The sequence below is a fragment of the Carlito syrichta genome, unplaced genomic scaffold, assembly GCF_000164805.1.
Source record: "Carlito syrichta isolate Samal-C Ts95f unplaced genomic scaffold, Tarsius_syrichta-2.0.1 Scaffold153965, whole genome shotgun sequence".
Lineage (NCBI taxonomy): Eukaryota > Metazoa > Chordata > Mammalia > Primates > Tarsiidae > Carlito > Carlito syrichta.
In genome coordinates this window covers 105,232-120,790 of record NW_007098061.1, presented here as the reverse complement: position 1 = coordinate 120,790, position 15,559 = coordinate 105,232, and the positions used below count along the sequence as shown (strand labels likewise).

Genomic DNA, 15,559 nt, shown 5'->3' with positions numbered 1-15,559 from the left:
CCCCGCCCACAGCTTCAAATCCAAGTCTCAGCTTTCTTTCTGTTGATTTGACTTACTTTTATAGGCAGAAAGTGCCAACCCTCTTATCACTACCTCCCATCCCTTTTTTCCCCTTAGCTGGCAAAGAAAGAAAAGGGCTTGACTTTTAAATTGCCAAATGTATAAAAGAATGGTGGAATTTTTGAGCCGAAATCCTCATAATCTCATCACACCAGATTGTAATCTAGTTTGCTGTTTTAACCTTTGGCTGCAAGGCAGCAGTTTTCCACACAAAGCCTCCCTCCCTCCCACCTAAACTTCCTGAGGCTGAACCTGAACTGCGGTCACTCACTCTCAGACATCCCTGCTTGGCAGCTCGGGGGTAGGCAACTCTGCTACCCTGGCCCGCTTGCTGAGTTCTTCACCAGGGGGCTCCTCAGCTGCTTCCAGCTTGCGTTTGGGGGACGCTGGGCCACTGGGCAGTGGCCTTGGGCCTGTAGGGAAACATGTCAAAGGTCACACAGACTGTGAGTATCACCAAGATGATCCTGGCAGTGGCAGCTCTTCAGAGGACGTGGAATGCCAGCATGCTGCTCCTCAAACCTGCCCCTCAGCCTTCCTTTCAGGAGGGACCTCACCTGGAGGTGTCCAAGGAATATGACCAGCCTGCTGGGAGCAGGGCCACTTTGGGCCCCAAATCCCATAGGCTGCAGGCCAGAGACTGATTTGGCCTGCCTGCCGGCCTCACTCTGAAGGTGAGACATTCCCTCCACCACTCCAGACTGGCCTCCCAGGGCAGCAAAGAGGAGGGCCCCATGGAGGCAGCCTGGACGGGCAACTGGATAAAGCGCTTAGGGCTCTTGCCATCTCATGTTCCTGATCTTCATCCCCAAGCTAAAGGGAAGAGGTTACAAATGCAGCAGATCTGTTCAGTCTCTCTCTCTCGCTGTAGCCCCCGCCCCCAGTCACCTCCTTTCTCACTCCCTGTGCTCACTTCTACCCTGTGCTGTCCACTCTCCACACAGCAGGCAGGGGAGCTTTTGTTTTTTGAAAGCAGGATTTATTGAGAGGACATAAAAACTCCTAGAGCAGGAGGGGACCTGGATTGCCCTGGGGAGCTTTTTAAAAAAACTTCGTCTGCCATGCCCACCTTGCTGACCAGCTTTCGGTGCATGGAGGCCTGAATCCTAATCCCTGTTGTGGAGGATGCTTCTCCTGCTACATCCCATCCTCCCCTCCTCTAGCTCCTCACTGAGGACATGCCATGACACCAGCCTCTCTCTGGTTCCCTGAAAGGGCTAAGCTTGGCTCTGTTTCTGGAACTTTTCTTGCTACTTCCTTTGCCTGGAATGTTCTTTTCTTGGTTCTTGGAAGGACTGGTTCCTGTTCATCACATGAGTCTCATCTCAGAGAGGCTCTCCCTGACTACTCCAGCCTCAAGTAACTCAGAGGCCACCCTCCGCCCCCAGTCCCTCTCTATCAAGACACTGGATTTTATTTTCCCCCAATGCACTTGTTATCTGAAGTGATCCTACTTGTTTCTTTTACTGCCTGACTGCCCCAGGTGGACTATAGCTTTATCATTCAAGGACTCCTGGCCTCAGCCCTGAATGCCTGAAGTGAAGGCAATAGGCCACAGGAGGACAACTGCTTCTCACCTGTACTGCTCATGCTTCCAGCCTGGCTCGAGCTGGGCTCTGCCACGGGGTGACTGAGGTCCTCCACACAGGAAGGCACAGATGCCAGCAGACCTGGGAGACAGGAGGGAATTATCATAAAGCAGTCTCACAGGATTATAAGGGCAGTAGGACACGAAGAAACAAGGGGGGTGGGGAGGGCAGAATCATGACACGGAGGTTCCCTATCTTTCCACTGCTCCATAACTGCTCAGGGAGGCCCAGTCTAGCTCAGCCTGCAGTGTCCTGTGCTCTGGGAAGTCAACTCGACTTAACAGCCTGGAAGACAGCACTTGGTATCACTGAGCATCTGGTCATTCCCATCCATCCCCTCTGAGCCTGCAGGTGCTGGCCCCGCCTTCAGTGAGCTGGGAGGGCAGTGGGGGATAGTGGCTCCTTACAGAGTCCCCGGTAGCGTGACAGCTGCTGATAAATCTGCTTCATTCGTTCAATGTTGAGCCGGCTGGTCTCGGCGTGGTTGACGATGGGCCGCGGGTAGTCCACACCAATGATGCACTTGGCTGCCTTCTGAACAGACTCTGGGGCATTCCAGGGCTCATAGATGTACCGAGAGGGAAACCCTTTCAATCTGGGCAGGTATCGCCTAGAATATACACACAGATGACCTGTCAGCACACCTAGACCCTCCTTCAAAGGGCCACGGGCATCCCATCCTAGGAGAAGGCCACAGTGGTCAGAAGCCAGAGAGCCTGGTCTGCACCCTTACCTGACGTAGTCTCCGCTGGGGTCTGTGCGGCGGCCAAAGCCCACAGGGCAGTAGCAGTGAAAGAACTGCTGGAAGAAAGCACTGCAGGACAGCCACATCCAGCTGCCTGCATTCACACTGAAATCTGCATCCAGGAGCAGCTCATCAAATACCTAGATGGAGGAGGGGGCTAATCAGCCTCCTTGGGGACCTACTGCCATATTCTTCCCAAGTCACCACAGTTTCCCCAGAAGCCAAAGCCCTCCTGCTGAGGGCAAGCCACAGAGGGTCTGGACAGGATCTCCTGGACCCAGGGATCCCACCCCATCCCTCATCCAAGAAGGGGGCTGCCCTTTGCTGGGCCTGACCAGAGGGTACAGGCCAGCTGTCTGCTGAGAGAGCACTCACCCGAACCCCGCTCTCCCAGCTGACCCAGAGGTCCCCGCGGGTGAGGAAGCAGGCCACAGCGTGCCGGGCCAGGTGGTGGATCCAGCCCTCCTGCCTCAGTTGGGTCATGATGGCATCAATCCAAGGGAAGCCTGTCTTGCCCTCGGCCCACTTGGCCAAGGCCTCAGGGTTGCGGTCCCAGGGGATCTGGATGCAGATGGGGTTCCCCTCCATGCGGTCAAACCTGGGGTTGTTGGTGGCTGCCGCGTAGAAGAACTCTCGCCACAGGAGTTGCCCAAATAGGGAGAGCGGGGGTGTGCTGTTCCGCTTCACCTGAGGGGTGGGGATAGCGTGTGGATACAAACACTTGGCCGGCTCTTAGCATGATGTGTCCCTCAGGTCTCTTCCACCATGAGAATCTGGAGCCCCTGCAGACCTGGTGGCTCCAAGCCCCCACAAGAGTTGAACCCTAGAAGTGGCATAGTGTGCCTGTAGGTGCAACACCCGGGCCCTGCCCATGCTGTGCCACTGCTCTGAGCAATAAGAAATCAGCAGAGAGTTGGTCAGCAGGAAGGGACCTGCATTAGGAGTCAAACACCCCAAGGCTTCTTGTCCTCAGGGCTCCTTGTCCGGCTCCATCTTTTAGAAAGTTGAAGGGAGTTTTACTATCAGTGCACATAAAAAATGCTTAGTCTAGAGTTTGGCTAAATAAGTTATATACAAGAGGCTGGATCTCGGGCCATAAGTCTACAAAATCAGACTTTCAAGCAAGTTTTCCTAAAATCACAAGATTGCCCACCAAACTGGTGAAGTGACTCCATGCCACAAAATCCTGATATTGGCAAGAGTAAGCAGATAACATTAAAAAATGTAGGCATGGCTGGGTGCAGTGGCTCATGCCTGTGATCCCAGCACTTTGGGAGGCTGAAGCCAGAGGATTGCTTGAGCCCAGGAGTTTGAGACCAGCCTGGGCAACATAGCAAGACCTTCTCTCTACAAAAAATAAAAAATTTAGCCAGGCGCATCTGAAGTCCCAGATATTCAGGAAGTTGAAGTGTAAGGATCGCGTGACCCAAGGAGGTCGAAACTGTGGTGAGCCGTGATCATGCCACTGCGCTCCAGCCTGGCTGACAGAATGAAACCTTGACTCAAAAAAATAAATAAATAAATAACACAGCCACAAGATGATCTGATGACCCTAAATGTTGGCTGTGTCACCTTCTCTCCTTCTGGGTACACCTAACACAGGCTTATGTGCCACCTAGCCAAATGGCGCGGCCCTGTGAGCAGCCCCTCCAGACCACTCCCTCCATCACTGATGGGCAACCACCACTCCTGGACTCCCCTTCTAAGTGCTCTATACACAGCCTCAGAGAGCGCAGCTGCACTTCTCAGCTTTGGACTGTCTCCAGCCTCACTATCTCTGCTCCCACCCTAGGGGCCTCACCCCTATCCACCTGCTACCTGCGGACCTGCCACCTCTAGGGCCATGCCTGACGCTGCTTTTCTGCCAGTCCTTTTGCTGTGCATGATAACCTGGGTCGCATGTTTATTGGTGATTCAGTGTGTATTTGGCTCTGGCCCTCTTGGATACTGACTCTTGCCCATCTCCCCTCAGCTATCCACACACTAAAGCACCTCCAAGGTCCACAGCCCAGCCCCCATCCCGGGGCTGGAGAGAAGCGCCCTACGTGGAGTCCCTGGCAGGCCAAGAAGGCCCACCAGGCTATGAGTGGGAGTGGACACGGCCCTCACGGTGCCCTCACCTTTTTATAGAGGTCCCACAGGCGGTAGTAGAAGAGGCGGCAGGACAGGCAACCAAAGCGCAGGTAGGGGCTGAGGCCTGTGGGGCTGGCCAGCAGGGAGTTGGCATTCATTCGGGGCCTCTCGTAGTTGGCAACCCAGGCCTGCAGCGGAAAGGGAAGGTTACAAAAGGAAAGGCCTGGATGTCACAGAGGAAGAAATGGAGGCACTGGGTGGTTCAGGGATCGGCCCAAGTCACAGGACAGAAAGCCAGGGGCAGTGCCAGGACTGAACTCTGATCGGCCCACTCCATCATGCCAAGCTGATTTTGAGACAGAACCACCGCCAGACCAAACAATGGGGCCACGTCCTGGCCCTGACTTGCTCCTTAGTTTGTAGCATGATTGTGAGCAAGTTATTACTTCCCTCAGCTACTTATCTATTAACTAAGACAAAATTTCCCATCTCCTGAGTATTAAATTACATGAGAAGGCCGAGCTTGGTGGCTTAGCCTGTAATCCCAGCACTTTGGGAGGCCGAGGTGAGCGGATAGCCTGAGCCTGCGGGTTCAAGACCAGCCAGGAAAACTTGGTGAGAACTTGTCTCTACAATAAATAAAATTAGCCAGGTGTGGTGGTGCGCACCTGTCGTTCCAGTTACTTGGAAGGCTGAGGCAGAAGGATCGTTGGAGCCCAGCACAGCCTGGGCGACAGTGAGACTCCGACGCAAAAAAAAAAAATTAGAGCCGGGCTCGGTGGCTCAGCCTGTAATCCCGCGCCTTTGGGAGGCTGAGGTGAGTGAATTGCCTGAGCCCACGGGTTCGAGACCCACCTGGGCAGCGAGACCTCATCTCTACAATAAATCAAAAAATCAGCTGGGTGTGATGGCGCATGCCTGTAATTCCGGCTACTCAGAAGGCTGAGGCGGAAGGATCGCCGGAGCCCAGCAGGCCGAGGCTGCAGTGGCCGGGAGCGGCCACTGCACTCCAGTCTGGGCGACAGAGAGAGACTCCAACTCAAAAAAAAAAAAAAAAAAAATTAAATAAGACACGAAATAATTCTGAAAGCACTGAATGAATTATAAAAAGGAAAGGAAAAATGGCTTCTACTTTCCAGAAAAAAAAATCCTCTGTCAACCCCTGCTCCAGTCACTAGAGGCCCCTGCGGTTGCTGTTGCACCATGGGCATCAGGGACTTTCGTTACTGTCCAGCAGCAGCGGGGGAAGGAGAAAACCCCAAACCCTTCCTGGAGATCAAGAGGGCCGCTCATTTCTGGGACCACTCGTCATATGGCATCACTGGTCCTGATTCTACCATCAGTGGCTGCTGGCACGGTGCTCTACTTTCCCAGCTTGCCGTTTCCCGCAGGCTCTCACTTGACCTTAACATGCCTCTGAGGTGGCATTTATGACTAACTCCTTTTGAAAATGAGGAAACTAGGCTCAAAGAGTTCTGTGACTCTCTTGGGGGGTTATAGAGGTGGTAAGAGACAGGGTGGGGGACTTGGGCTTCTGACTCCAGATTTCTTCTCTTTCCAGTACATCTAGTAACTATTTTCTGTTTAACACCTGAAACCTCTTTCTCTCCATGATGAACATTTCCCAAACTTTACAGCCTCCTCAGACCTCCTGCTCCCCACCACCCTTCAGAGGATGACCCGCCTTCCCTATGATAAAGGAAACAGAAGCTACCCAAAAGGGAATATCTCAACTCCCAGTCACTGACTCTACAGATCCTCCTGCATCCACACCTCCCTTCTTCCTTCTCCCCTCCTGCGACTATGCCCAAGGCCAAGGCCTCTACCTGCTCTGGGGCCCTCCTCTCTTCCTTCTCTTGCATGTTCAATCTCTTTCTGCAGTTTCAAGCCAAATACATTGGGGAAATGATCTCGTCTCTCCCCTTTGCAAACACAACAAAATAAAACAATAACAAAAGGGCTCTGGGTAACCCTGCAGACCCCCACCCTTGGGTCCCCTTCCCTCCTTCATAGCTGACCTCTCCATCCCCCTCCCCCACCTCCACTTTCTGGCCCACCCCATTCTGGCTTCTGCCTTGACCACTCCATCACGCTGGCTCCCACCAGTCTCCTGCGACTTCTGTGCCACTGAATCCTGAAGGCATTTTCTGTCCTCTCAGCAGCACAGCGCCCCGATGTCCACGCCTGCCTCTACCCTCTTGACTCCTTTGCCACATGTTCTCAGTATCTCCTGGCATCTCCTGGCTGGCTGGCTGCTCTCAATCTTTTGCCAGTTCCACCTCCTCTACCCACCTGTTAAATGCTGGCACCCCAAAGCTCCTTCCCAGGTCTCCTATCCAACTGTGTTCCTAGGCAAGCCCATCCAGCCCCACGGCTCCCAATTCCATCTCTTGACGATAACCACCACGTCTGCGGCTCTAGCCTGGATCGCCCCACCCAGCTGCCTGCTAGAAAAGTCCACCTAGCTGCCTTTCAGGTACCTCAAGGGTGACGTTCTCTTTTTTGTAAACTCAACCTTCTGTTGGTCTCCCTACCTCAGAAATGCACTGTCATTCACCGAGATGACCAGATGTAGCCTGGCCATCACCTCTGACCCCCTCATCAAGTCCTGCCAATTCTACGGCCCAAACATTTCTCAGATCTGTCCTTTTCTTTTCATTCCCTACTGCCATCAACCTGGTTCAGGTGAAGGTCATGTCTAGACTTGGCAACCTCCTGGCATCCACTGCCGCTCTCCACACTGGGACCAGAGTGATTGAAAGATGCCTGTCCCTTGGGACAGTATGCACAGTGGGCCTCCTGCTGCTCTGAGGATAGTCCCTGTTGTCCCTGATCTTCACCAAGGCTGTGGCTCACCAGCACCCATGTCTTTCCAGCCTCGGCTCCCCTCACTCCTCCAGTGAGTGTCCTCTACAGGCCTCTACACACACAGCAGCTCCCTTCACCTGGAATGCGGTCTTCCTTTCCCTCATCTTCACTTGTTCACTAAAGTGACCCAGAGGCTGCCTCCTCGGTAGGTGATTCCTGAGGCATTAGGTGAAACGCATCTAACAGACACCAGGTAGTCCTGCCTGCACACACCCTTGCTACCACCTTCTTTTAAAATGTTTTCGTTTTATATGAAACAGATTCAGAAAGTCATACAATGAGTGGCTTAATAACTGTTCTAAGACAAACACCCTCCTTCATAGCTGACCACCAAAGTTCAAGCAACAGAGCTCTGCCAGCCGCCCCAGGCTGTCTATGTCTCATCACAGGAACAGCCCCTCCATCCCCCATAAGTAACCTCCACCCCACCTTTTATAATAATCACTTTCTGCAGTTAAGAAATGTTCACATTTTTCTCTTTTGGCCAAGCATGTTTGGAAGGGAGGGCTTTTCTTCTCAGTTATTCCTTGCATTTTAAAGTAGCTGCTTTTTAAAAAAAAAATTTCACCCAAATGGATAGCCCTGGGTAGAGCTATAGCTTGGTCTTGTCCATTTCAAAACCTTTCGAATGTTAAGTTTTTTTTAATCTACACATTTCCTGTCATCTTTTTCCTTTCATTTTTCTGTAGAAGAACCCAGGCCATCTAAAGCTCTTGATGTGGACACTGGGTCTTGTCCTTTCAAGTCTGTGAGGCTTGCTTTTGGCCCTGGCCGATGGTAACAACCAGATCAAGGCTTCTGGGCCTTCACTGCTGGCGAAGGCCTTCAGCGCTGGGAGAATGCTCTTCCCAAGCAGGTCCAGGAATGCCTGGACTGTAAGGGCCCTTTCTATAAAGCAGCTGCAGGGGGCAGGAAACTAAGAGCTGACTATTCTGTCATGAGAACCTTCTGTGCTCCTCTAGCGACAGGGTGGTGAGGCCGGGTGACGCTGCTGAATGCCTCTGGGGCCTGGGCCTCTGTCCTAGCCGATCCCCACTGCCCTGAGAGGTGGGCCATTTGCTCTCCATGTCCAAGTGAATGAAATCAATGTCCCGGAGGAGACCCAGCAAAAGGTGGGGACGATCAACCCAAAATAACCTTATGGACTTGACTAACCAGATACCCTCTCGGTAGGGGAAACCTGCCCTCAGATGAAAGAAAAGCAATCTAGCATGAGCTTAGAACCACATATAACCCAGCCTCACTCTATTATAGGTTGAGCATTCCTAATTTGAAATTTCAAAATCCAAAATACTTCTGGTCTCAAGCATTTCAGATAAGGAACATTCAACCTGTACTTACTAACTGTGTGACCTCAGGCTAGTTACTTAACCTAAGCTTCAATTTTGTAATCTGTATAAGGGAGATTTTAATATCTACCTTGTAGGGCTGTTGGGAAGATGAAAGGAAATAATGCCATTGGGTGCTTGCCCCAGAAATGCTCAGTCCAATGTCCAGCACATGGTAAGTCTCTCTAAATGTCACTATTTGTTGTTGCTGCTGTTGTTTTTGCCATCAGGAGGATTTATCATTCTTCACCAGCATGTAGTCAGAGGCACTAAGGGACATGACCCTGACCCATATCTCCTACTACGCGGGTATCAGAAACGGGGTTCATACCTTCCGTTCCAAGTGTTTATCCAGGCGGGCCAGAGCTTCTGTCTCTCCTCCTTGCCAGACAGCTGGGCCAAGTCCTTCCGTGGGGAACCCTACAAAAGGAGGACTAGGTCATGGGGCTGGAGGTGGTTAGACCATGTCAGTGACAGCTCAGCAAGTCTAGACACACTGATCTGTACTTTGAACTTGGTGAGAACTGAACCATAGTGTCTGGGTGTTCCCAGAAATGAGATCATCCCTAAAGCTAATAGTGTTTTCTAGGTCATCCTGGTTCTCTTCCCACTGCACTATTTTCTCTCCTTTCCCTTGGCTTCCCCACCCTAGTCCCTCATCATTCCAGGCAGATGAAAGCAATCCTGGACTTCTCACCATTTTGGATTAGCTAGTTTTCAGGTGAAAAAGGCTAATAGCTTTGTTCAAATGAAAAGGTGGAGAGTGGTGGGAAGGAAGAGGGAGGGGTGAAAGGGTGTAGTCAGAAACCCGAGCGTCCAAAAGCACTCTGCTTCAATTGGAGCAATACTAGTTATCCTGTTACGGATAGGCCCACGGGCATGGGCACCAGCACCAGACACTGCCTACATTGTCTGAGAGAGAGAAGTGCAAAAACAGAGGCACAATCTAAAGACAAAAGATTATAAGTATAAGCAGAAGAAAGCCCGGAAGGACAGTCTAGAGTTCATAGTGGTTATCTCCAGGTGGCGAGGCTAATGGTGATTGATATTTCCATTTTTGTTTTTCTGTATTTTCTAACCTTTCTGAAATAACATGCATTACTCTGACAAAGAAGAAAAAACACCAATATGTTTCTTTCTACAAAAGGCAGTGCTAGCATAAGAGGCTGTGGGCAGGAAGCACGCACCCAGCTCCTCCAGGGAGGGCACGCCATAGGTTTCATCGTGGTTCTCCTGGATCTCGGCTCTGCAGCTCTCCATCTGCTGGCTGGTCACTGAGCCCACAGGCTTCTTGGGCAGCTCCATGCGGCTGATGATGGCCTGAAAGCGCTTGTAGGTGAGGGGTGGCTTCTGCCCATTTAGCTCAATGATCCTGGGGGACCCAAAGCACAGCTAGCATCACTCATAGGCCCTTTGTTTCGGATCCCTGCCCACCCAAAAAAGAGTCCAGACTCTGCAGGATCTGAGGGTGCCTTTCTTCATCTTGTGGGTCCCACCTGAGTGGAAAGTAGGGGACAAGGGAAGCTGCATCTCCATTTTACCAAGAGGGAAAATGAAGCCCAGAGAGTTGGAGCAGGTGCCTCAGGTAATGGAGCAAGGCAGGGCCAAAGCTGGGACTCAATTCCAGGTTCCCTGATTTCGACGTGGAGCCGCCTAGAGACAGAGACTGACTAGATTTCTCTGATCACAGAAAAATTCCCACTAGCCTTCTTGGCACTTGGCCCGTCCGTCAAGCCAGGGGAATCCCTGCAGGCCTCTACCCCAGCACAAGCCTTAGTGGAAGTTCTTTGATACGAGCTGCAAACATGTTCCTTTCCTGGAAACTCATCCTCTTCTTAGCTCCCAATTATTAGAACAGAGAGGTGGAGGCGGCTTATCCTCCCTAATCAGAGACGAGCTGGAGTTCATAGCAACAACTAATACTTAAAGATGGTCTTAGCCGGGCTCGGTGGCTCAGCCTGTAATCCCGCACCTTGGGAGGCTGAGGTGAGTGGATTGCCTGAGCCCGCAGGTTTGAGACACGCCTGGGCAACTTGGCGAGACCTCACCTCTACAATAAATCAAAAATCAGCCAGGCGTGGTAGTGCACGTCTGTAGTTCCAGCTACTTGGAAGGCTGAGGTGGAAGGATCTCTGGAGCCCAGCAGGTCGAGGCTGCAGTGGCCGGGAGCGGCCACTGCACTCCAGTCTGGGTGACAGAGTGAGATTCCAACTCAAAAAAAAAAAAAAGAAAGAAAGAAAGAGGGTCTTGCAGTTCACAGAGTATTTTTCACGAGCAAGGGAAACATAACTGCCCTCATGCAAAAAACAAAGCTGTAAAAGGATGAAGGGGAGAACCAGGCCATTTATATAAGGATGAACTGGATGTATGGAGCTGGATTCCTGGGGATCTTGTTGGCCATGAAGCAGATTACACAAGCCCAGCTGAGTTCATTTCTCAGTTTGTTCTCTCTCACTCTCCCTCCATGAGTGGAGATATGAGGTTGGCTGCTGCCTCTGCAGTGCCTTCCCCTCCTCTGGCACGTGGCAGGAGGAGGAACTCCACACCCAGCCTCTTCTCCCGAGGGCCTGGCTCACGTGCACAGCTGTGTGACCCAGCTTCCTGGCAGCCAGCATGGGGTTGGGGGTGGGGAGGTGGTGGCTGCTCGCTTGGCAGCAGTGGCAGCAGCAGGAGGGTGACAGCTCTGGCAGGGAAGGGGAGGAGGGGGTTTCCTCCTAGGCTCTCTGAAACCACAGAGGCCTGTCCCCAAGGGAGGAGGCACCTCTGGAGTTGTCAGCTCCCTGTAGGAGAGCCCTCTAAAGCCCCTGAGCAGCACGAAAAAGCGTGGCCTGGAAACCCAGATACTCAGGAAAACCCTGGAACCCATCTTAGGTACAGACGCTGGACCTATGAGAACAGAGGACCAGCGGAGGGGAGACAGACAGGGTCCACTGAGGTCATAGGGCAGCTGCTGAGAAGCAGGATGGAGGTGGCAGCGTGAGGCCCAGATGGGACTAGAGTAGATCTATGAGGATCTGGAGTGGGTCCTAACTGTTTCCATACCCTGGGCCTAATGAGCCTTTCGGCCAACCAAATCGGGTAGGGCTCTTTGTGACTGGCTCTACAGGCCCCATCTCTGGCCCCTTCACCTCCAGTTTCTAGAAAATGCCATTCCTCATGAGCCAGGTGGCCCTATTGCTGAACTTCTCTGAGTTCTGCTCAGTAGAGGCCCAAATCACTAACCCTCACAATTGGCAACCTGACCCCTGGGACCCATCTCTTACCTGTCCAGGTCGTACAGGGTATGAGAGTTCTCAGTCACCACCTCCACACCAGCCTCCTTGGCCATCTTCATGATGGCTGCATCACGCTCTTTCCCAAAGGGTTCGGAGTCATATTCAAAGGTCAGGCGGGTCACCCCCCATTCCTGGGGAAGAGAATCCATTATACTCAACGCTGTGTTTGAGGAGGAGGGGGAAGCTGGGCACTCAGTTCTTCCTTGAGAAGGCACAGAGCCAGTCTAGAAGCCTGTCAGATGGGCAGCAGAACAATCTGGGGGCAGTGATTTGAACAGGAAAGCAAACGCTGGAAGCGCAGAAAGTTTGAGGAGGTCAGGCCAGTGAGGCCAACAGCACAGTGACAGTGGAGTCAGGAAAGGCAGGTGGCTTTGTGTACTTAGAGCGTCCTTGAGGTATGAGAGTGCAGTAGGCTATAAATATAATGCTCCCGGGGGACCCCCATCCCAGCAAGAGGCACTGGCTCACTGTGAAGACAGCAGGGGTCAGGACCACCACCTCCCGCCAACTTGGTAAGTTTTTCCCAGAGCTTCACACGGCCCTACAGACTCATGGCCTAGTTTTCTTGGCAGACTTGTGCTATGTGAAGTATCTTAATGGTTTCCACAGCAACACTCCTGAGACCAGTAGCAAACAGAGTTAACAGGCTCCAGATCTCAGAGAGTCAGGGAAAGAAGAGTGAGCCTTAGGCCAGAGGTCAGAGAAAACTGGCCAAGGGGCTGTGTGTTGAAAAGATAGGAATTCTCTTCTAAGTCTTTAGTCATTTCTGGTAGGAATTTCTAGATCTCATAGCAAGCTGGCCCAGTGAAAGATTGTACAGACAACCAGAAGACGCTCTAGAGCATGCAACTAGCAAGAAGAAAAACATATTCTAACTAAAGCCTCCGGTCATGGTGCCTTAAAGCTATGAACGCCTGGGGACAAATGTCTGGCCATGCACAGGCTGGTCTGGTACTGACTTAGCCCTGCCTGAGGGATGGGCTCTTAGCAGGGTCAGTTATCCCTCATTCAAGGATAGCAGCACTAATATTTGTTGAGCCCTTACTATAAGCCAGGTACCATGATTGGTGGTGTGTATAGATTACATGGTTACATACTCATAGTAAAATAACCCTATTATTAAATGATGCCCTCTCCAAGAAGCCTTCCTCACCCTCCTCCTTTAATACAATTCTCTTGTACCTTGTCCTTTTTCCATCACGGCATCTATCATACAACAATGAAGCTGCCCATTCCTCACCGGTTCCCCCATTAGTATGAATTCTCAGAGCAGAAATCATCTCTGTCCCACTCGTACCTAGTATGGGCCTTGCAACTAGCAAAAGTGCAATGAATACACATTGAACGGCTGAATGAATGACCTATCCATATCTCTGGGCTGTAACAGGGTTGGCCTCTGAATTACTAGGGGAGAGGAGGAGCCGTGTGGAGGGAGAGTGGCAAATGTACCTGTACTGCATGGGGTTAAGAACACAGCTATGAAGTCAGAGTCTGAGATCACCATGTAGTAGCTTCATGACCAACGATTGCTTCTTAACCTGTAAAACTGGGACAGCAGTACCCACCTCTTAGGGCTACTGTGAGGAATAAGTGAGTTCATGCAAACGAGCACTTGGAACAGTGCTTGACTCATAGGTAGCCCTCAATGAATGTTGGCAATTACTAGTGCTGTATGACTTGTATGTGTGTGGGAAGAGAACCAAATGATGTTGTGTTTACTGAGCCATTAGCCTTTTCCTCCTGTCTCAGAGTTGGGGTGGAGAGAGGCGTAGAAACTATCGTGTGCTGCTGAGGATGGAGGGAGTCCATCCTGGAGCCCTCTGTCCATGAGTACTCGTACCTCTGCTTGGGACTTAAAACACACTTTCAAAAAGATTGGGGGAAAAGTGAACTCGCTCCCTGATATAGCAAACAGAAACCTATATGGTACTGAAACAAAGATTTTTATCAAATATTTACCCAGGAGACATAGGGAAGAAGTGCTCTCAGAAAGGTTGGTTTTTTCCCAATAAGCAGAGCAAAGCAAGATGGGAAACACCCCTTGCTTGACATGGAACCCCACCCTCAAAGTCTTGGTCTAGAAAGAGCCCTAATAAATCTTGCTGGTTTGAGCCAAGAAAACAACCTCACTCAATCTGGGGGGAGCCCTAAGGAAGCCAGAGGCATCGGGGTGGAATGACTTACCACATCCTATGTCTAGGCTGAGCTGGGAACTTTGCAACAAGACACTGGTTTCACAGAATTTTCTCCTTAACACAGTTTCCATTCCAAGGGCAAGCTGACAGGCTGCCTTTGTCCTAATTCTCTAGCAGTAGTGGCCAGCCCAGCGTGATGTTTCCATTTCCTCAGTCAGAATATGATCTCACTCAATCTGGGAGGAGCCCTAGAGAGCAGATCTCACTGTCTTCTCGGGAGCCCAACACACTCACCTTGAACAGCCTTGGGAACACATCGGCAGGCTGTCCCCGAACTACAAACAGGCGGGAGTTCAGTTTCCTTAAGCTTGTGTCCAAATCTTCCAGAGACTGAAGTAGGAACCTGCGGAGTTCACACAGGCCTTGTTAGTGATAGCATCATAAAGAGTAGCTCGCTTTCCTAATAAAGCTGGGAGAAACTGGCTCACTGCTTATGCCAAACAAGTGGCATCACGAGTACCAAGACAGGGACACCTGGGTTCTAGCCCAGGAGTGCTGTGGAAGTGGATCAGTGTTGCTGCGGCTGAAAGCCTGGCCTTGCCACTACTAGCTGGGTGACTTCAGGCAATGACTTAATTTCTTTAGCTAGTTTTCTCATCTATAATATGGAGCTGATGTTAGGACCTATATTATAGGATTGCTAAGAAAAGAAAATCAAATAATGTGTGGAAAACATTTAGCACAGTGCCTGACACATCAAAATCATGGGCCAAGTGTGAACTCTTCCTAGCGTGCATCTCTCTGCCATTAGGGACAAGTCATTTATTCCCTCTCAGCCTCAGGCTGGATGTACATATCTGCCCAGCACGAGCTTGTCATTAGAACCACATGGGAGCCAACTGAAACACAAGTGCAATACATGGTGCGGATGCATACCAGTCCTATGAGCGGAGGAACAAGACTGCCGCAGCCTGGAGAATCCTACCCACTCTGGCCCCGCCCCGCAGACTCCTCGCCTTTCTGTACTCATGCTTTGGGCTGCGTGTTTTCTGCTGCCACAGCCCCATGGCCCAGGCCGGTCCCCAGCCCCCAGAGCAGGTAATTCTCTCTCCAGGCCTCTGGTAACCAGGTTTTCCTCCCAGGAGGGAGAAGGCCTTAGAAGGTACTTCTTGACAGGTATCTTCACATGCTTGCGGGGGTAGAGATTGGGTAGGGGGCAGGGAAGACTACAGATACACAAGCACCCAGCAGGACAGCTAGGAAAGGGGAAAGGAAAAGTAAGCTAACATTTACTGAGTATCTACAGCGTTTTATTTTTAAATCCAGTTAACATTACAACCAGATAAACTATTCATGACTCAAAATTCCAGTGACAAAAGGGTACAGAGTAAAAAGTGTCCTCCTCCCCTTCTTCCCTCCCCAGAGGCAACCAAGGTCATGGATGTGATTAAGGATCTGTCATGCCTTTTAAGTGCATTTTCTTATA

At 51.3% G+C, this 15,559-nt stretch overlaps 1 protein-coding gene across 1 annotated transcript in view; it reads right to left on the bottom strand.

Moving 5' to 3' along the window:
• The window catches only part of CRY2 (cryptochrome circadian clock 2), a 21,488-nt gene extending 7,006 nt beyond the window's left edge, over window positions 1-14,482 (bottom strand). Inside the window, exons 1-10 of the mRNA XM_008050891.1 lie at window positions 14,368-14,482; window positions 11,927-12,069; window positions 9,851-10,035; window positions 8,995-9,083; window positions 4,515-4,655; window positions 2,770-3,081; window positions 2,383-2,534; window positions 2,057-2,259; window positions 1,638-1,730; window positions 332-473 (exon numbers count right to left, since the gene is read on the bottom strand). Of these exons, the coding sequence (XP_008049082.1) occupies window positions 334-473; window positions 1,638-1,730; window positions 2,057-2,259; window positions 2,383-2,534; window positions 2,770-3,081; window positions 4,515-4,655; window positions 8,995-9,083; window positions 9,851-10,035; window positions 11,927-11,997 (1,386 nt within the window). The 5' untranslated portion in view covers window positions 11,998-12,069; window positions 14,368-14,482 and the 3' untranslated portion in view covers window positions 332-333. The remainder of the gene's footprint in view (window positions 1-331; window positions 474-1,637; window positions 1,731-2,056; window positions 2,260-2,382; window positions 2,535-2,769; window positions 3,082-4,514; window positions 4,656-8,994; window positions 9,084-9,850; window positions 10,036-11,926; window positions 12,070-14,367) is intronic.
• Between the last annotated feature and the right edge of the window lie 1,077 nt (window positions 14,483-15,559).